Below are 21,515 nucleotides of genomic sequence, written 5' to 3' on the forward strand. Positions count from 1 at the left end.
ATCCTCTGAGAGGACCAGCACTAAAAGAGGATGAGACGCACACTTTGCCCGTGAGTTTCACAGTTATTTGCTGGCAGCAGTGGAATGGCGAGACTCGGGAATCTTGGGTTCCATTCCAGGCTCTGTACTCGAGTGGGCACAGCCTTTTTTGCCTGTCCCCGCTCTTCTCCACCTAACTTTACTCCTTCTGCTCTCTTCCCGCCAATCTGTCCTCATCCCGGTTCTGTTTGTTCCCCACCCTGGCTCCTCATCCCAGTTCCATTCGTATCTAGCCAGTCTGTCTTCACTCCTTGGGTGTCTCTTCCCAGTCCCAATCTCCTTGCCCAGCCATTACTAGCTCCCCTCTTGGCCCCAGCCTCTTTTCCTAGCTCGTTCCAGTTCTCTTCTAACCCCCCCACGGCTCCTTGTCTGGTTTTTTTCCCCCGCTCCCCCCCAAATGGCCTCCGGTCAGCCCACCGCCCATGTTCCCCATCTCCACTGACTCCCAGTCTCCCTTCCCAGGCTTCTACATCCAGTCCCAGCCTTTCCACACACCTTCCCTGGCTCCTGGTCCCAGTCTCTTGCCCCTTGCACTCTGGCTCCTCATCAGATCTTCTCCCTCATCCCACTGGTTCCCAGTCCCATTTTCCCTCCACATCACCTCTCAGCCTGCGCCCCCCCCCCCCCCCCCCCCAAAACAACCACCCATATTTTGTCTCGGCATATCAATTCTGCAGCATCCTCCATTGAGAGTCCAGGAGAAAGAGGCACTCTGGGCCTGGGCCTGCCATTGCAGGGAAGTCCGGCTCAGCCCATTGTAGCCCCGGGCTGAAGCATGCTTAGTACAGATGGAATCTTCAGAGATTTTTATCTGCGGTCTAGTGAGTCTCTACTGAGCATGTGCAAACTACAATTGTCCAAAGGCTTATAACTTGTACAAATTTGGGTGGATTTTCATGGGAATAACAAAAGACATATCCATGACACAAAGACCGCCCCACCCCCTTGCCAGGTTTCATGTCCCTGCTCCAAAGCATGGGGGGTGGGGAGGGTTTAACATGCATAAGACATATCTTTCCCTAGCCTCGTTCTTGGGCTGAAGTTGTCCAAACAAATTCAGCCTGAGGCAGACACCTAGGCTGGAAAAACTTCAGGCCTAATGGTTAAAATTTGGCAAAGTTGTAAACAACTGAAAACAGGGCCTTCTAAGGGGCAGTATCAGGCAACCTGAGTAGTAAGCAGTGCTACCAGATTTGGTTGTCTCACCACCTCCACTGTTCATATGTTGCTCATTGCTAGATTGTAAGCTGTTTGGGTCAAAGACCGTGTCTAGCTCTCTGTGCAGTTTCCAGCACAACAGAGTTCCAGTCCTGAATTAAGCCTTTGTGGGGGGCTACCATAAAATGTTAGTTTCCTTATCTTGCTGGGAATCTTGCCTGGAAGGGAAAACACCCTCCTTTCACATCAAAGGTACCAACTTTTTATAAGGAGATTCTGCGAAGAAGCTCTTCCCGCAAGGTTGGCGTGTAAATTGTTTTTACTGAAAATGGCCTCTGGCTGAATTAATGTTTTAAATCAGCCATTCCTTTTGAGTGTCTGGCCCTCCCAAAGGATCACATCCACGTGGGTTGAACAGGATCTTGCCATTTGCAGGGGGTTTTCCTGTAAGCTCTTCCCTAGCAGGATGTGTTTCCTCTCACATAAGCAGGCTGAAAACCCTCCAAGCCACAAACTATATCTGTTGGACTTTTTAGAAGATAAGTCCTTGATAAACAGGAAGATGGGCAAATCCAGGGTAATTTTTGTGACTCTTCATGATGGAAGATCAGAAGGAAATTGAATGAATGGTACTGTGCAGACATGTGCAGGGTCAACTCTTAGAATCTTAGAAATGTAGGTCTGAGGCTGGAAGGGACCTTGAAAGATCCCTTAATTCAGCCCTGCCATGCTGAGGCAGGACCAAGTATTCCTAGACCATCCCTGGCAGGTGTTCATCTAACCTGGTCTTAAACATTCAGTTGATTTCTAAGGTCCACTTGGACACTGTTGCGAGGGGCCAGATTCTATGCCTAGTACTCTGGGCCTGTACAATTGCTTCTGCCATCAGTCAGGTTTGGATGGATGTAACCAAAGGTAGAGTTTGGCCACAAGTCTCTTAGCATTAGAAAGCTGAAGGGTGTTTATCCAGATGCGCCCCGTACAGCGTGAGTGGTAAGACCCTCTGCATTATAAAGCATTGCATGGGAGCTCTATGTATAGCTAGAGGTCTGTGAGCACTTCCATTGGTACCCTCTTGGAAGGGTATATGAAGCTTCCATTTTAATTTTGCTGAGGGTTGTAACTCTAGCAATATTAAAACCCTTCCAAGTAGGTGTGGTGTCTTTAACCCTCCTAATTTGTACTTTGCTGAGACAAATATCCCATATTTAGCACACATGCCCTGATATCCTCTCCCCACTCCTCAGCAAAGATTTAAAATGAACAGTACTGTAATGAGTCGTCTCTGACGTTCTTGCTCTTAGGAGATGCTACAGTATCCTTACAGAAATAGCATTGGTAGGTAAAACTGCAATTAGCAAAGCGAGTAGTGAACAAAGGACATTTCATGATGTGCTACCCTGCCTAAGTAATTCACCCAGGCTCCCGGTCATTAGCCTGAATTAGCCAGGTTCTACTATATTTTGCTTATTTGATAAAGGGCTGAATCCATCTTTTAAAATGGCGAATGGCTTCAGGTGCACATCAGGGTTTATCTAATAATCGCAGAGGTGAAAAACCTATCCACTTTGCTAGACAGTAACTTTTTTCCCTAAGGGTTGCCTTCTGTTCCTGCAGTCTGCCTCGTTTGACTCTGAACTAACCCTGTGAAGAGAACCAGTGGCAGTCAGACTTCAGCTGTCATTTTTTAGACGGTGGGGGAGGGGATCCTTTGCTGCACTTGACTATTGGGAAATTAATTAGGATACTAAACCCTCTTCAGGCTGGAACTGCAGGGAAAGAGAGCTCTTCGTTGGCTTTCCAGGACCAAGCTAACCCTACTTATATTTTTTTACCTGATCGCTTTCCTTGGTGCATTGAAGGATCCATAGTCACTGCTCTTTATAACTAGAGCCTACACGTTTCTTCCCCCCCATTCCTTCCCCCAGAAAAGAACCAGATCAAAATGGCTGTGATCCAAAGCTGAGAATCACTCCCTTTGCTATGGAAATGAGGGCTTAGTGAGCCTGTTCAGCCTGGGCTCATCGTAGAGAGAGGTTCCCGTTGAGAACAGGGCATTTGGGGTTGAGGGAAAGGGTGGCAAAGGTGTGCTTCTTGAGCAAAAAGATCTTAAATGAGTGAGGAGTGTGCTTTTATGCATTGCTAAAAAGGAGGCTAACTCCTAAAACCCTTCCTCATATGACTAAAATGAGGGAAATTCACCCTGGGGACTGGGGAGAAGGGAATTTTTCAGCAGTTGGTCATCAGATTTGTGAGCTGGAGAACTTGACTCTTTTTTTGGTGGGGTCTCGTTGTGGACCAGGTGAAATTTTTGTACAAGCTGTACACCGTAAACCTTACATTTTACTATCATGTCCCTGTTTTCAGTATTAAAGATGACAAATTGCAAAATTCCTGTCTATGGTGTGCTGAGATTGGGTAATTTGGGGTTACTTGCAGGAACACAGATTTAAGTATTGGCTTTACCTTTTCTAAAACATAAGATTTTTAATGTGTTGACCCACCATGGAGTGGGAAGAATGCTAAACAATGAACAGTGTTGCAAAGTCTTTCTGAAAACTTATACAAAGCCTGCCCTGCTCTCCTGTCTTACCTGGATGACTAATGTTTTACTTGCTCGTCAGGAAAAAATTACTCACCCCAGGTAAATGAGCAAGTAGATCGTTGCTGCAGAGCATTGTACCTGTGAGGTGTGTTATCAGGTGAGAAATAGTTGAGCTGGGCGTGCACACTTCCGGTTGTGTCTAGTTATTGCAACAGACGGTGTTTTTTGAGAGTAACCCTCTATCTTCTCCCCATCAACGGGTTTGGGTAATTCCTAAGTGCAATACTTGTATGTCCTGGCAAGTTGCGAAGTGACTGTCTGTAGAGAGAAGGAAGGTTCATCAAAATTAAAGCAGACGGTTGTAAAAATCTGGGAAGCACAGCTGCACACTGCAGTATTGCTCACCCCAAGCATTTCAAAATCATGAGATTGGCTTAAAAATGATACTTATAAAAATAAATCAGGGGAGTTTTATAGTTACCTTCTGGTTTCTGAGTCCCTAGACTTCATGTTTTAAGACTTTTCTGTGCAATCATGAGGGTTAGAAAGACTGGGGGCGGGAGCAATTGGAAAGCTGAAATCCTCATGTAATCACAGGACTCCAGGAGCTGAGGCTTTAAAAATACACATTGAGAGACTTGCAATAAAATTGTGAGAATTTGCAATACTTATATCGTATCTTTCATATACATTGTATACCAGAATGTTTTACAGCAAGTCATTGTCAGTTTAAGTGTTGAATAATAGCAAAGGGAAAAAAGAAATGAAGATCCTGAGCGCTCGTGTTTGGAGAAGAAGCTTTTGGGGGCAGGAATATTCTTGTTGAACATTTTACCTATTGTGAGTTATTGTCCATTTTTAAGGTGCAACATAAATAAGCCAGGGTAAAAGCAGGTGTCTTAATTGTGTATCTCTCCAAGTCGCTGGGATTGTGCAAATAACTGCTGATCTGGTTGACCACATGGCCTCCTAAAGGTAACGTTTTGTACTGAAACTCCCTTTGTTTGTACAGCTCCTAGCACAGTGGAGTTCTGGGCCATGACTAAGGCTCTACCACAGTACCAGGTAGGGGTCTTTTTAGAAGTGCTATTGATTAAATCTTTTAGATCTGATCATGTGAATTACTAGTTGGGTGAGAGACTGAATTTTTTACATGAAGCATCTTAACTGAGACCCAGACAACTTACTCGTACAATCCTTGGTCCTTCTTGGGGGCATTCATTCCAGCAGCTGTAAATGCTTGTGACGCTTGTGGTTTTGTCCTCACGTTGTCTGGCACAGACAGGCTAAGTGACTTGCTTGAGATCACACAGTGAGTCAGTGGCAAAACTGGGACTGGAACCAGGGTCTCCTGACTCAGTCACCTGCTCTGTACACTCCTTCCTGTTTGGGGCCATTTAAAATTCCCATGCCACTTCTCAGGCAGCAGGCTTGCCTTCCTGTTGTCTTGGCAGAATCCCACCTTGAATTATTACATACAGGTCTATTTAGAGTATCCCCCCCTGCCAGTTCAACTTGGGACAGCTTGCTCTTCCCTTCCTCTCTGAAAAAACTGCAGCATTGTTGGCAGAGTAGCTGTGGTATTTCATCCCACAGATGAGCGTATTTCAGTGATAGGTGATGGAATATCTGCCTAGTTTGTATATTCGTTTGTTTCTAATGTGCTCTGGACTCCTGCTGGATGAAAACTATTCTATATGCTAGGCTTCAACTGTTCCATTGAAGCTGCTGCACAGATCGTAACATTATCTGTCATGGTGCTGCTATGGCTTATGTATGTGAAAAATTATTCATGTTTGTGGGTTACTTGGATTTTTCATTCTGATTGTTCAACGTCTATGTCAGAGGCGTGTGGAGCGTGAGATAAGGCCCCCCCCCCTTTTTTTTTCTACGCATACTGCATATTTTAACAAATGTTTGGATATTAGTTGATTAATTTTTGGTTATTTATTTGTAAATATTGAGGAGGCATAATCCCATCTAATAATACCAATCCTTACTTTTTCTGTAGTGCTTCTTTTCTCTAGATCTCAACTTCACCAGTTGTCCACGAAATTTTATTTTTAAAATGACAGCTGCTTTTCTTTTAAGCTACAGGCGTTTGTAATAAAGTGCTAACTGTGGCTCTTCTGTAGTTTAAAAACTAGCTAATTTATTTTGGGAAATTTAACGAACCCCTGATGAAAACAGCCTTACCCCCTCCTGTACACGCGTAGGTGAGACCGTGTGTGCTGTCTTAAACAATCATTTAGGTTTCCTGGCTGAATTGGAGAGACTTGAAAATAGGTGACTCTATCCATGATCTAGTGGTTTGGGTTATGTTATCTGATGGAGAAGAGACTCTAGGAAGCTGAGCTGTATATATGCCTGCGAAAGGCTAACTATTTGGGCAATTTCATTATGTTCTTGATAGACTGCTATATACTGAATAGCTGCTTGATGCTAGCACAACAAAAATAATGCTAGTGAGAAATACTTAAAAAACAAAAAAAGTCTGGACTGGACAGCTCAAGAGACTTGGAATAATATATAGAGCTTTTTGCCTCTAGGTCGCTGGTTTGAACTCAGTTAAGGTCATCAGTGGCTGCAAGTCATTACCATCCGACAGCTGTTTGGCCTGTGTGAAAGCAGTTGGTGGCCTCTGTCCTATTCCTAGATAGACAGACAGAGATCTACATTGCAGAAATCGCCACAGTAATTGGGACAAGTATTATTGGTCTCTGAAAGGAAACCCATGAGTGCCTGGGCGTGGAGGCTGAGCTCCGGCCTTATTCCGGCAATGTGTGGCACTTTAGTAGAAGCTTCTGCTCACTGCTTTGGCTTTGCCGCGTCGGGTGTCTCTCTGAACTAGTGGCTTCCTTCTCCAGTGCTGTCAGTCCAGCAGATTTAACCAGTGCTGCCATTTCACTTTACATTTATGGTCTGCATAATCTGTAGATTTTTAGATTTGGGGCAGGTCTGCTGTGCAGATGTCCTGCTCCAGAGTCCTGGTGCTCAGTGTTCGACGTTGTCACCACAGGCATGGGGATTTTGCAGGAAAGAGACAAATTGCAGAGAATTTCTCATATTTATGTGGAAACTTGAGGTACTTCACTGAGTAATTGAGTTTTTCTATTAAGAGTGATATAAATTTTCTTTTAATTGTGCGATGACTTGGCCAATTCTAGTGAGAGCTTTACTCCAGATGTACAGACCATTAACTTTTTAGCTCCCAGACTTTTTACAAATAAGCCGTTCTTAAGCCTGTCTTGCAGTGTACTTGCGTGCAGAGTTCTGGAAGTTAAAATGGGATATGTGTTTTGAGTAACCTTTCATAATTTTTGCTTTCAGGCAGACTATGCACACATAAGCACACCCACTGTGGTGTGCAAAAAGCATTTCATCAGTTTATCACTTCACTGCAGGAATAATCAGAACCAATATTTTCTTAACAAGTAGCTTTGTGAACTGGAGCAGCATTTTCCCAGTCCTGGTGTGTAACCATGGACCTATGGAGAGGCAAACTTAGAGCAGGACTCTGCTTTGTGTTGCTCAGAGATTGGGCATTGCAGAAGTCATTTTCACATCTCTAAAGGCAAGAAGGTACGTGGAGGTTCCTCACTTACCTGTGAACTGATAAATTGTGGAGGAGAAAATCTCCTACAATGGGAGGACTCCTTTGATCCCTTCTGAAACTTACCGAAAAACATCAATCTGGAAGTTGGAAATGCTAATGGAAAATATACTGCCACTCACTCCCCTTGAGACCCAGTGTTCCTATGAAGTGTTACCCCGGTGTGGTCTATGCAGAGGCAGGGGGCTGGAATTTTCCATGCCAGTCAACTTCCCTCTATTCTAACTCAAGACAATTAGTTTCTTAGGCAGAGGAGGAGCAAAGCAAACAAGCTAACAAAGTTAATTCAAGTCATTAGCTTGCTTCCCTTCTTCCTGCTTAGGAAACAAACTTATTTTCAGTAAAATTTTTGAGTTAGCTAGCTTACTTTATACTAACTTGTGAAACCATTTCTGTTTCTGAGAGTTTGTGTTTTATCTACATTTCCTAGAAAGTAAATAAATTAATCAAAAACAAAATACATTTCTCATCCCATGCCCCTAGACAATTTTTAAATTTGTAGAAACTTACCTGAAAAACCCATTGAGTTGGGTGCTTTTTTACTGGAATAAAAGGAATATAAACACAATAGGGAAAATGCCATTCTTTGTGGAAAATTAGTCTTACCATTTTTGTTGTAAAATACAATGTTGGTTAAAAAAATCCAATTCTGTTCTGCTTGGTACAAGTCCATGTAATTCTGACGTCTTATTAAAAAATAGAACTTTCCTTTTAAAACCAGTTGTTACTAGCACTGTTTGAACTGTAGAGTGGCCAGGATCTGAAACTGGGCATCTGTATGAGTAGGAGTAATGAATGGAAGCTGCTGCGTCTCTTGCAATACCGGGTACTTGGCTGTCTCTTTGAGTTCACTAGCATACGTAGGCAGGTGGGTTCTAGAAAAACCGACCAGACAACGTGCACTTAACTGGCCAAGTTTTTCTGAAACTCCTGTTCTCTTTCTCCGCAGACACAATGAGGCGAGTGGTACGACAGAGCAAATTTCGGCATGTGTTTGGGCAAGCAGTGAAAAATGACCAGTGTTATGACGACATCCGGGTTTCCCGTGTTACCTGGGATAGTTCCTTTTGTGTAGTAAACCCCAAATTTGTTGCAATAATCATAGAAGCTAGTGGTGGTGGAGCGTTCCTCGTGCTGCCCTTGCACAAGGTAGGTGCTTTTGAAAGTTTCTCGTTCTTGCCTCCATAGAGTGAAGCTATCATCTCAACATTATTTATGAACCAGACTGAGCCTGGGAAGTCTTACTTCAGAGCTGTTTTTTGGAATGACAAATGCCAGTTTCTGATGCCATTAGATGGAATCTTGCATGCCTCAGTAATCATTCCAATGCTTCCTTTAAATGAAACACAGTAAATAAAAATGGTTTGCTTGACTAATTTGGACCAGCTCTGTATGAAAAAAGTGCATGATTAGAATGATGTGCTACCACAAAGAAATTGTTTGCTATAGTGATGGTCCATCCTTTTACCATCAGGATTTTAGCTTTCCAAGATACCCAGGTTTCAGAGTAGCAGCCGTGTTAGTCTGTATCCGCAAAAAGAACAGGAGTACTTGTGGCACCTTAGAGACTAACATTTATTTGAGCATAAGCTTTCGTGGGCTACAGCCCACTTCTTCGGCTGCATAGAATGGAACATATATTGAGGAGATATATATATACACATACAAAGAGCATGAAAAGGTGGGAGTTGATACCCAGGTATCTCCTAGGTCTCAGTGCATTAATTACTTTCTGCATTTGACTAGCAACAGCTAGGTGGCAAAATAAAGAATGAAAACTGAAAAAAGAGGTTGCTGATTCTTAAAGACCCTGTTGCCTAGAGGTTTTTGAGCATGTGTGTGGCATGGCCATGGCTGGCCCGGGTGAGGTAAGTTGGGCTGCGGGGCTAAAAATTGCTGTGTAGACAATCAGACTTGGGCTGGAGCCCAAGCTCTGGGACCTTTCACCCTTGTAGGGTTCCACAGCCCAGGTTCCAGCCCGAGCCTGAACGTCTACACAACACTTGTTCAGTCCAGAGCCCGAGCACTGCGAGCCCAAACGAGTTGACCCAGGCCAGTCACTGTTTCTGTTTTTAAATCCATGTATAGATGTACCCTAAGAATCAGATGACCTCTTCCTGTTCAATCTGCTGTTTGGCTCTTTAGGATAGTCTTTCACTCTAGGCTCTACCTGTTCAATGCTGGTATAATACCAGAATAACCCAAGTGAGATAACAGCTCCTGCCACATCTTCAGCCATTCTCTGAGATCACATGAATGATTCCCTGAGCAGACTGCTACTGCACTTCAGCCAGAGCCCTGTTATCGTCAGCAGCTGGAGTATGATAGCAGGGAGACATGCCACAAATCTCTGACAGGTAGATATTTTAAGATTCTGTACAAGCAAGAGGCAGCTAAAACTGATAAATAACCTTACAGGGAAGCTGTGTTAGATGGCCACCTCTGGTATTTCTGTAACCTCATAAATATACGCACTCACTGTACAAAACCTATTGTCCCAAAGGCAAATACAGAATGCAGGATAACTGCTTAGATGGAAGGACATGGGGAGAGACTGTTGGAAGAGATCAGTGCTGGAAGGCTTCATGACAGTCTTTGCAACTATGGCATAAAACATATAAAGCAGTAGGGTGGTGTCTCATAGATACAGCAAATGAAAATAAGGGTATGTCGTCTATACGTAAAGCGCTGCAGTGGCGCAGCTGTGCCGCTGCAGCGCATCTGGTGAAGACAGTCTATGCCGACAGGAGAGAGCTCTCCCATTGGCATAAAAAGCACCTCTGCGAGCGGCAGAAGCAGCTCTCCTGCCAACATAGCACTGTGCACACGAGCACTTCTTCATGTCGCTTGTGCCGCTCAGGGGGTGGAATATTCACATCCGTGAGCGACATAAGTTTTGCTGACGTAGGCTGTAGTGTAGACATAGCCTTAGTCCTTACACACCATCACCCCAAGGTATCTCTGCAGTGGGTCACAAAATACCTTGGTTTTCTGTGCTGGAAAGAAGTATTCAAAGCTCCCCTTTTGATGATGGACTTTTATCAGTCAGTTGGTAAGTCTTTCATAATTTCAGTTACAAATCCTTTAAATGAGCTTATCAGCTTGATCACTTCATGTGCTCTCTGTTTAAAAAAACACCACCACCTAAACCCCTGAATACAGCGCCATTGACTCTTGTTTCAGAGCACTAGTTTCTCTTCAAAAGAGGACTGTCATTTTGGAAGAGGGCTAAGATTATGACATAACAAGAGAATATATTTGTCCAGGATGATTGGGGGGAAACAGAAAAAAGAATAGCCCAGTCTGCAAAAGTGCGTATGTGGGATCTCTCTCCAAAACTGTAACTCTGGCTTCATGGAAACATTAGTTAGGAGCATAGGCATGGCCTTATCAGCTCAGACCAGTGGTCCATCTAGTCAGGTATCACATCTGACACTTAACTGAACCTGATGTATTCCTCTGCTTGATTGGGGAATGACCTACCAGGCGAGAAGTATCTTCCTAACCAAGCAGTTAACGGTTGGCATAATCCATGAAGCAGGAGGGTTTATAGCCTTTCTCATATATATCTCCCCACTAGGCCAGTGGTCCCCAAACTTTTCAGGTTCATGCCCCCCCCCTTACTCCTATCTGTGTCCCCCTCCCTCCTGGAGTTGGGGCAGTGAGCAGGGCTGCAGCTGGGTGGTGGGGTGGGGACAGGGACAGGAGTAAGCGGGCTTAGGCTGGGGCCATAGTTGGGGGTGGGGCTGGCGGGGAGGACCCCGAGCGTGGGACAGAGCTGGGTGGCGCTTCCTCCCTACCCCCCATAGGAGCTGGCTTGGGGCCAGCCACGCCCCGTCCCCCCAAATGTTCCTCCATGTCCCCCTAGGCGGGCGTGCCCCACAGTTTGAGGACGTCTGCACTAGGCTCAGTGATATCTTGAGGCAATGCGTTCCATAAGTTAATTGTGTTGCATATTTCCTTACTCTTCAAAATTTCTTTCAGTTTCATGGAATGTTCCCTTGTTCTTGTTTTAGGAGTGCCGTTTTTTACTTGTTTGTAACTCATTCTTTTATATTCCTTTCATCATGACCGCTCTTGCACTTCTCCTGTCTCAGCTAAACACTTCCAATGTCTTCAGTCTCTTCCTATCAAAGTCTTGCCCATCTCTGGATCACTCTTTTGAGATAGGGTGACCAGAATTAAGCACAGTGTTCACGTGAAGTGTGTATCATACCATTGATTTACATATTCACATTATAATATTTTCACTATTCTCTTCCATTCCTTAAACATCAGAACATTTTATTTTCTGATTGCCACCATTCACTGAGCAGAGGTTTTCACTGAGCTGTCCGCAAATGACTTCAACTAACATCCTTGCCGTTGTGTTCACTTTCAAAAGGGCTGATTTAAATTTTTTGTGTTTTGAGGATTTCCATAAAACTACACTCTGTGCAATCCTGAGAGACCAGGGAGGTGCCAGAGCCAGTAGAGAGAGAACCTCGTTCTCAGCTTAATTGCAACGTAACTATTAAATTCCTCACTTAGTGTGTGGGTCTCTGCAAAGTACTTTTAATGTGGTTTGACCTATTATGCAGGGTTAGACCAAACCCATGTTATAAAAAGTCTGTATAATCTTGAAAGTAAACAGAGCTTTTTTCCCCTCAAATTTGTGTTTTCCTTTACGTTTTCTAAGTTTTCAATAAATTTTATTTTATTTTATTTTTATTTATTTATTTTGTGGTAACAGGTTTTTGGTTCTATTCAAGTGGCTATCCACAGTCTTACATGGACATTTGACATAATATACAGTGCAAAGGCTAAAGAATGTTAAATGTTGAGGTGAGATGGCTGACTTATCAATTGGATAAACATTATCAGGGACCTTATTTATCAAGGCATCTGTCATGCCCTAGAATATCCCTCCTTTTTAAAAGGAAATGAAACATTTATTTCTTCTCCACAGCATCTCTACTTCTTGCTGTCAGTTGATAAGCAAAGCTTGTGTAAAATAACAAATCTTTGATTTGTGGCTTCTGCCATGGAGCATTATTTTTCTCTGATTCTGCAGAAGTCTGACTGGTTCAGGAGCAAACAGGTTTGAGTCCCAGCACCCGTGGAACATCTTACTAGCTTGGAGCAAACATGCCTCCCCCACCTTCTCGTGTATGGAAGGCCCACATTGCTGATGCCAAGCTGACTCATCTAGGCCATGCTGGGAGAGCGTAGCTACGCCAACACAATGCGGAAAGCACCCAGAGGCTCAGATCCAGCATATTTGCAGCCTGCTACATTCAAAGGGGTGCACGGACCTTTCTGCTTACACCAGCCTCTCTAAACCCTGGACCGTGATGGCTGCAGCCAGTATGGTGGTCTTTCTACCTGGCTTTGATGTGTCCTTGCCCAGTCGGGTATTGAGAATGGGTCTGTACTGCCGAAATCGAGATGTTCAAACTCCCAGTTCAGTTCTGATACTCTGAGTTAGTTTGTCACCATGAGAGAAGGTTTTCTGGGGTAGCTTGTATGTCTGTTTGCTTCGTTACCAGCATCAGAACTATTAATTGCAGATCTCCACCAGCACAGCTAAACCAAACGCCTGCCCTGCAGCTCTTTAGAATCGTGTCACTAGTTTGGCAAGTTCTTCACAGATTTTTCGGCAGTTCTTAGCTTTGCACATCCCTTTCACATGCAATGTGTGGAATATATACAGATTAATTACCTAAATACACTACACTCAAATTTTTGGTTAAAGCCAGGGCTGCCCGGGGGGCGGGGGGGGGGGGCAAGTGGGGCAATTTGTCCCGGGCCCCCCATGAGAATATAGTATTCTATAGTATTGCAACTTTTTTTTATGGAAGGGGCCCCCAAAATTGCTTTGCCCCAGGCCCCCTGAATCCTCTGGGCAGCCCTGGTTAAAGCACTTTGGTAAACAAATCTACAATTGCTTATGAGTTTAAAACCTTATCATTGATGTTCTGTAAGCAGAGTATCCTATAAAGTGCTTGAATTGCAGCAGTTTTATTTGTGTGGAGCACATTTTAATGCATTCAGGGCCAAAACCAGATCCCAGCACCGAGCCAGACCACGAGTGGGAGCATGAAGAGGAGTCAGCGGTTGAAGTAGCCTACATGGGATGGTGACATGCCCTTCACTGGGGGGGAATGGGAGGATCAGTGAACCAGATCCTCTAGACCATCCATATGCTGCCATATGAGGGGCTCCCTGAGCAAGTATACATCCCCATCCCTGCATGACTCCCCCACACTCTCATCCCCTGTCTGTGGTCCTCTGTGATGGCCAGGATGGATTCCCCACCTGCTTCTGTAGAATGTCAGAACTTGTTTTTGGCCCCTTCTGTGGGAGCTTCCTGTGGAGACACTCACAGGAGCTGAGCCCTAATGCTATTGGTGGCCAGTCCACACCCAGCACTTGAATCCTCTTCATACAGCACACATCTCTAAAGAAGTCTTAGGAGCTTTCCAACGAAACCCGTTTCATGGTTCCTCTTGGGTTCGAAGTGAAAGCGTCGCACTGGGGATGCACAGGCAGAGATTGGAGCTGCCTCCCCCCCTTCCTCGTGTGGCTGTGGAGGCTACATCGTATTCTCCCACTAGTATTAAGGTCCAAGCTGGTCAGGCAATACCAATTACATGTCTTGTGCCATAGGTGGGAGAGAGTTCAGGGGGATGCATCTGTTTTTAGCAGCACGGGGGGGGGGGGCGACTTAATGATTTTAAATACCTCTAGCCTTCCTGAAATCACCTGTTCAAATCCCAACAGGGTCAGCCCTTCATCCTTCCGAGGAGGAACAACTGAGTACCGCACACAGACTTTAAAAGCAGTGCCCCTCTGCATGAAGGTACCATGGAACTTGCAAGAGAAGGGGTTGCCCCAGAATTCCTTCTCCCGCACAGTTGTGCAGCAGGCTTTGCGTGCTGTCCTCCGCTCCCGAGGCAGCTTCCTTTCAGCCGGGCTGCGTGCATGTGGATCGCGAAGCACTTCGGGATGAAAGGCAGGCGCTGCCGTGAAATAAAACGCTACTGTTAGTGAAGCGTGTTCAGCGCCCGCCTGCCCTTTGATTCTGGCTCGTGGCTCTTGTAAATCTGTCTGCTCCGCGGTGGCACCTGGAAATGTGAAATGGATGGTGGTGGGGGTGAGCCGAGGGGATGGAGGAGGCACCAGGTGCTGAATAATTAGGACCCGGACTGGCTCAGTCCCAGCGCTCTCTAGTCTCATTACCATATGAAGTGCAAGCAAATGGCTTTTATATTTGCTCCCAAGGAATGTTTGCCGTATTTTTAAATAAAAATGGTCACAATGAGCCCGAAGTCCAGGCCCAGAGCCCCACACAATGTCCCCCGGGGGCGATATTTGATTAGACTGAGTGATTTTGACACTGCCCTGGCAGATGAATGGCTCTTCCCTCCCCCCACCCCACCCCAGTGATGAGCGGCTTATTCTTCTTTGTGCTTCTCCTTGGCCCTGCCTCTGCTGCTGCATTTCACTGATATGTCTAACTGCAGCAGGCACTGCAGGGCTCCTGACAGTGGTTTTTACCATATATGGTCATTACAGCTCTTTGGGCTGTCAGACATCCCGAATAATTCCCACCCTTTGCTTTGATTGGCCACTTTGGGCTAGGACTGGAGGATGGTGGGATAGGGGCCGTACTGTACAGAGCAAAGCCTCTCTGAGACAAGTGTACGGGCTAGTTAACTCTTAGATTCCTGGATCCGATCACCTGCCGAAAGGGTTACTGACAGCCCTGTTTTGTTTTTTGTGAGTTTCTGCTGTTCGTAGGCGAGTCTTCACATGTGACGAGTTCTTGGCAGCGCCTCTTGAAATGTAATATGGACAGGGATTGGAAAAAAGGAGTGGAAATCAATACTGTTAAAACATCCCTGCTGGAGCCTTGGCTCTCCCTACCCTTTTGAGGAAGGGAGGGATGTGGCTGATGCCTGGAATTGCAGCAAGCTCTGCTTGGAATTATAGTGTGCACTGCATCACTTAGCAGTCTAATTACACTGAGCTGTTTTCAAACCCCACGTTTGTTCCTCCGATGCCTTTTTGGGGTGAATGGTGGTGCTGGCTCGAGTGGGAGCTGGGCTGGTGGTGTAACCCCTCTGTGGCGTCTGCCCCGCCTGGGTTGCTTTGCCAGCACAGTTCGGAGTGACAGTCTAACCGATGCAAAGAGATTTTAAACCACGCTTTCCATTTTTATTTAGAACAGCTGGCTGGATGTGCAGTGGCTAGTGCTGTAGTCTCTGAGCCACGCAGCCCTGTGCTTGCAGCCAGTTTTGGGGGGAAGGGGGAGATTGTCATGAGGCCCCCTCTGGCAGCTACTGGGTGAGTGGGTGGAGGTCTACAGATTGTCTTCATTCATGCTGTCTTACCAGCAAAACAAATCCCGATGCTGGTTTAGTAGTAGGACTTCTGCTGCAGCTGATTCTTTCCTTTCTAGCTTGCCGTTGAAACGCTTTGTCTGAGTTTCTTGTAATTTTTTGTGCATGCATATGTAGAGAATTCACCCTTTCCAGTGCCAGAGAGAGCCCGTTTTAGACCATGGTTTGGTCTTTCAAAAGAGAAGCATCAAATGGAATTAACCACATACAGCTACATGCTTCTAATACTAAGACTCCGATTTTATACTGGCCATAGCCAGGAAATTATGGAACCAAACACCTTCGTTTCCCACTGCATTGCATAGATGCTGTGTTGCCTACGCACAGCAGTGAGATGTGGTGCTGTAGGTTTTACCCACCAGGCAGACTGCATGAACAAAGCACAGCATGTTGTAGCTACCATGTCTTTAACCTTGGAACTTCCTTGCTTTTAAGAGTTAGGCCTTCATTTCCTTTGCCTCTCTTCCCAACCCATCACTTGGGGTGTGTAGGAGAGGACACCTCAGATAAACATCACTAAACATCCCCATGAGTTAATCTCTAATTTTTAATCTTTCTTCCATGAAATCTAGCCAGACGTCATTGTCCAGCAATCTCTGTCCAAAGTCCGTGTATGGCCCGAGCACCATGGGATCGGATTTTTTGAGCTAATCCACATTTTAGCCTTAATCTACTGTAAGGGGTCGCTATTGAGCTTCATCAAGCCTTGTGCTGAACTGAGCATGCTGCAGCCACAGTAACTTCAGCTCCCGCTTGCTCCTCGGCATGAACTGTAGGGCCAGTTTTACAGCTACTTCTCCAGCGTAGCAAGGCAGGACCGTTGGTCTTCATTCATGGAATTAAGAACCAGTAAGGCAGAAAAGTGGTGAAGTAACACTTCTGTTCACACCCGATTGAGATCTTTGATGGGAATGGAACTGAGGTGTGCTGGGATTTTGTCCCGTTAACTTGCTGTTCCATTTGCTGGGTGTTCGTTAGGAGTGCTTCCACAGCTCATTGCATAAGATCACAGAGTCATTACTGTACCAAAGACCCTAACTCATTAAGGGTAAATCTATACTGCAAAAAAACAATCCCCAAACTAAAAAACACATGCAACCCTGCGGGAGTGAGTCTCAGACCCCAGATCAATGACTCAGGCTCCGGGGCTAAAAATAGCAGTGTAGATGTTCATGCCTGCACTCTGAAACCTGGCTTGGGGGACGGGTCTCAGAGCCTGGGCTCCAGCCTGAGTGGGGCAATGTACTTATTTAGCTTTGGGCAGAGGATTGAAGCTGAACAGCACAGAGATCCACCTGCATCCATGGTTGAAGGCGCTGGGCTGTGTGGGCTATGCCCGCCTAATCTTGACAGATGATCTCTGCTCTAGAAAAAGGGGGAAAGCTCCTATGTTTCCTGATAGACTGGGGGAAGTGACTTGAAAATATCTGGGTTTAACACATCTGTGTACTCTAACGGTTAAGTCCACACATTCCCAGAGTAATTAGAAAAAAATGTATCTCAATCTCTTTACAAAATCTTTGCAGCTTGCCTTTTTAAAAAAAAGCTGTGGCAAAAGGTTTCTCTTCTTTACTTAAACTGATCTTTCCTAAGGTGGCTGCCTACAGCTGAAATCATGTAGAGTAAGGTCTTTGAGAGAGGGGGATGATGCCTGTTACTTGTGCATGTGACTGAGGCCTTACTCGGTCCCATTTGTCTAAACCTTTTGTTAGATTTGTCCTTTGTGTGTTTGCCTTCTTATTACTGTGTTTCTAAACTGGCAGCATTTCCATCGAAACCCTGAACCTACTATTACAAATAACATGTATAAGGTGCTTGCACACCCAAGAAATGCTGATAATCTGTCATGTTACTGTGTCTCATGATTCAGCCATGGTGTGTGTGTGTGTGAGAGAGAGAGTGAGAGAGAGTGTGAGAATGAATCAAGTGTTTCTGCTCTGGCCGAGATTCAGTGAACCCTTCCAGCTGTTTAGATGGAGTGGTGATGGAAGGACATGAATTAAAATGGGCTATGAGTTATTTAAGTTATGCTGCCATTGAGGGGCTGTCAACACTTAATCTTATCCATGAAAATGTCTCGGTTTTTTAGGTTAAAATTTGGCATGCGAGATTGAAGCCCGGGAGGAGGGCTCTTCCCTCATTTTTGATAAACCTCTGTCTAGCTATGTGCCTTTGTGTTTTAGTGGGAAGAGACCAGAATTAAAGATGGTGGTTTTTTTTCATCCGCTTATTGGAGAAACTCAGGTGACTTTAAAATACTTGGCAAGACTGTCTCACTTGCATTCAGGCAGCAGTCAGGTTGAAAGCAACTACCGATGCTAGATTATTTCAGAGTCTTAAAGTCTGAGGAACAAATGGAAATACACTGAAGGAGCTGCTCCTGGCAGTTTATGGGCAGGTTGGCATGAAGGGGGGACTGGCATGGTTAACTGGCACTGCTGAGAGTCAGTACATGGATACTTGCCCAACGTGGAATTATCACCTGCAGATCAGATTCCTCGGTCTCTGCCCTGCCCTCTCATATGTATTTATAGCAATGCTGGGGAAATTGACCGTGAAATCTTGAAAATCCTGGTCCAGCACTTCAGCCATTTAAAATTTCTGGTGTAAGCAAACTGCAAATCCAGATGCAAAACTAGTTTTACAGAATTGGTTAGAATTTGATACTTTTTTGTGATCTGTCCAAATGTATCCTGTTCTTTCATAGAAATCATAGAATATCAGGGTTGGAAGGGACCTCAGGAGGTCATCTAGTCCAACCCCTGCTCAAAGCAGGACCAATCCCCAGACAGATTTTTTGACCCAGATCCCGAAATGGCTCCCTCAAGGTTGTGAGCTCAATCCTTGGGTTTATCAGGCCAATGCTCAAACCACTAAGCTATCCCTCCCCCTAGCCCTCTCCTTCCTTGTCTGCTTTTTTAACAGCCCTATATTGGTCCAACCTGGCTAGTAGACAAGTAGGGTTGGATATGGCTCCCACTGGAGCATGTGAACACCACTTAATGGTCACCTGAATGGGGTTGCTCGAATGGCTTTCTCCTATAGTGCTTCCAGCCAAGTTAAGAGCTCAGACGGATTCCCTCACATGGCAATACCATGTTGCCCAAAGCCTAGTGGTCTGTTGACTCCGAGAATGTTTTTCTGCCCAAACTCTAGATGATAAATTCAGTGATCACTTCAAAGTATTTTTGAGGTCTCCTTGTAGCAGCAGAATGGGCTCTAGAACCCAAGTCTCCTGACCCCTGCTGTCATCACAGGACAACACTTCTTCCTCTTGCGTGAGTTTGTTTCTAAACGCCATTGAAACCCTTTTGGTGGGATAGGGGAGGGTGCAAATTTAAACAGCTGAGAGGTTTAATTCTGGACAGTTGTGCAGGGTTTTTCTCCAGAATGCAGGAGTAGCAATCAGATGTTCGGTACCTGAACTGGAGCAGCCATGCTGAACACCGTTCATTGCGACGGGAGTTAGCCCTTTGTTTTGTTTAAAAAGTCAGCGTGTGTGAGAGCAGCTGATTGCTACCGCTAATTTTGTGGAGGATTCTGGGGATTAGCATAGATTTTCCAGTGCAAAGCGTCCCTTGGAACTATTTTAGTTGTAGAGTCCATTGTAACCAGCCCTTATCTCTCTCTCTCTCTCCTTTTCTGGTCAGCTATAAGCACATGGCACAAACAATGAAGTCATCCCACTGCTTCATTTCTAGTCTCCCTGCGGGCATGAAATAAACCTTGTTACTGCTGCAAACTACACTAGGCTGATGACACTCCTGAAACTCTCCAGAGTACCTTGAGCACTAATACCAAATCTGCTGGGGCACAAGAATAACATGGCTTTAAAGCTCTGCATCTCATTCAGATTGATTGTTCAGAGTGGATTTGTTTTGCGAGAAACATTCCTGTCCATTGCTGCAGCCCTCCTTCCCTTCCTCTTTGTCTGTATATCGACTTAGATTTAGACCCTTCAGAGCACATACCTAGATCTCTAAAGTACCATGCACACCTATGGAGCTGTAGAAATAACTAATGATCAGCCGAGCTGGAGCAGAGCATTGTATGTGGATTTCTGGAAGATGTAAGGAAAATCCAACTGCAATATTTAGCTATGAATGCTTTAAAAGTTTCACTAGCTTGGTTGTCGCTGTGACACACAGCACAGTGGGCCTTTCGGGAGTCACAGGCCTCATTATGAGGATTCGCCATGGATGCCTTGGTTGGTTGGCTGGATGACTAATAGCCATTTGTCATGGTCAGGAATGAGCAATACACTTTCATTACATCCTGCCGTATTTTTTTTTATTCTAACAGCCTCTCATGTGACCATCTGGCATGGCTATGGATGGGTGTTCAGTGGCCACAGCAGTTCACATTAAGTTTCAGCGATAAGTTCTAGGTTTGTGAGACTGAGTTTATTGTAGAGAGAGTAGAAATAAAGTCCTGTCCCACTCTGAGCAGTGCATCTCTGAAGTAAAAAGATTTGTGGTCAATTAGCATTTCAAACCCAGCCTTTGTGATCTGATTTCCTTCTCCAAACCCCTTCCTCAGCATGCAGAGAGTGGAATCGCTTTCACTTGTGCAATCTGATGCTGCTTCCCTGTTTTCAGCAGTGATCTTACTAAGCACAACACAAAATCAGAGGAAGCAGCTGTTCTCTGCACATATTTTTACTGTAATCCATGAACAGTTTCCTCTGACCAACTGCCCTTTCCTGGCAGAGAATCAGTTGTAAAAGACATTCAAATGATTTAATAACACTGTCACTTTTAGCAACTATTTTTCCTTGCTGCTTATCCATTTCTTCTGGACTTAATCACAGAAGTTTCTTGCCCATCTCTTTCAGGAACTTTGTTTTGGAAGGCATGAAACAGCTAGATGACTTTATTTGGTAAAGTTAACCTACTGCCTGCTAAAGGACTTGACTATTGAGCATGCATCTCTTAGCCTAAACCATCCAGCCTGCTAAAATCTTAATCTTTTAATTCGCCTTTCTGGATTGGCTTCATTATGTACTAAATTTAAAACCACATCCATTGAACTATCATAAATTGTTACCGTGATGTATTGCTCATCCTAAATGGTAATGGATTATGAAAAGGATTTAATTTCTCGTAGTTGTACTGAGTTAATATTAAGCTGTGTATCAACACTTGAGACTTACTGTAAATCCTTAACTAATTAAAAGATTACATTTAAAAAAACCTGCTAGGATTATGGCAGGTTGAAAACCCACCAGTTTGGCATAGAAGATGCAAACTTTGTACAGTAACTCCTCGCTTAACGTTGTAGTTATGTTCCTGAAAAATGCAACTTTAAGCAAAACGATGTTAAGCGAATCCAATTTACACACACACACACACACACACACACAAAGTTTTAAACAAACAATTTAATACTGTACACAGCAATGATTGTGAAGCTTGGTTGAGATGGTGAAGTCAGAGGGTGGGATATTTCCCCGGGAATGCCTTACTGTTAAATGATGAACAAGCACTCAGCTGAGCCCTCAAGGGTTAACACATTGTTCTTAAAGTAGCCTCACACTCTACAAGGCAGCACAAATGGAGGGAGAGGAGACAGCATGGCAGACGGAGACACACACCCTGTGTGTGTGTGTGTGTGAGAGAGAGAGAGAGATGCGCATTGCCCCTTTAAGTACACTGAACCCACTCTAAGTACATTGCCTTTTTAAGTAGATCAGCAAGTTGAGACTGCAGCTGCTGCTAGCAAGCTCCCTCTGTCCTGAGCCCTGTCGTGTCTTCTTCCCCCCCCCCCCCCCCCCCCC

At 44.8% G+C, this 21,515-nt stretch overlaps 1 protein-coding gene across 3 annotated transcripts in view; it reads left to right on the forward strand.

The window, feature by feature from the left end:
• Positions 1 to 21,515, forward strand: part of CORO1C (coronin 1C) — a 66,717-nt gene that overhangs the window by 14,986 nt on the left and 30,216 nt on the right. The window contains exons 1-2 of one of the 3 annotated variants that reach the window (XM_024196262.2): positions 1,754 to 1,774; positions 8,305 to 8,504. In XM_024196262.2, the coding sequence (XP_024052030.1) occupies positions 8,310 to 8,504 (195 nt within the window). In that variant the 5' untranslated portion in view covers positions 1,754 to 1,774; positions 8,305 to 8,309. Of the gene's footprint in view, positions 1 to 1,753; positions 1,775 to 7,136; positions 7,325 to 8,304; positions 8,505 to 21,515 lie in introns of those variants that run through there. The other 2 variants (XM_024196261.3, XM_024196263.2) reach the window with 2 other exon arrangements.

Source organism: Terrapene carolina, unplaced genomic scaffold (assembly GCF_002925995.2).
Source record: "Terrapene carolina triunguis isolate 2854851 unplaced genomic scaffold, T_m_triunguis-2.0 Scaffold234, whole genome shotgun sequence".
NCBI lineage: Eukaryota > Metazoa > Chordata > Testudines > Emydidae > Terrapene > Terrapene triunguis.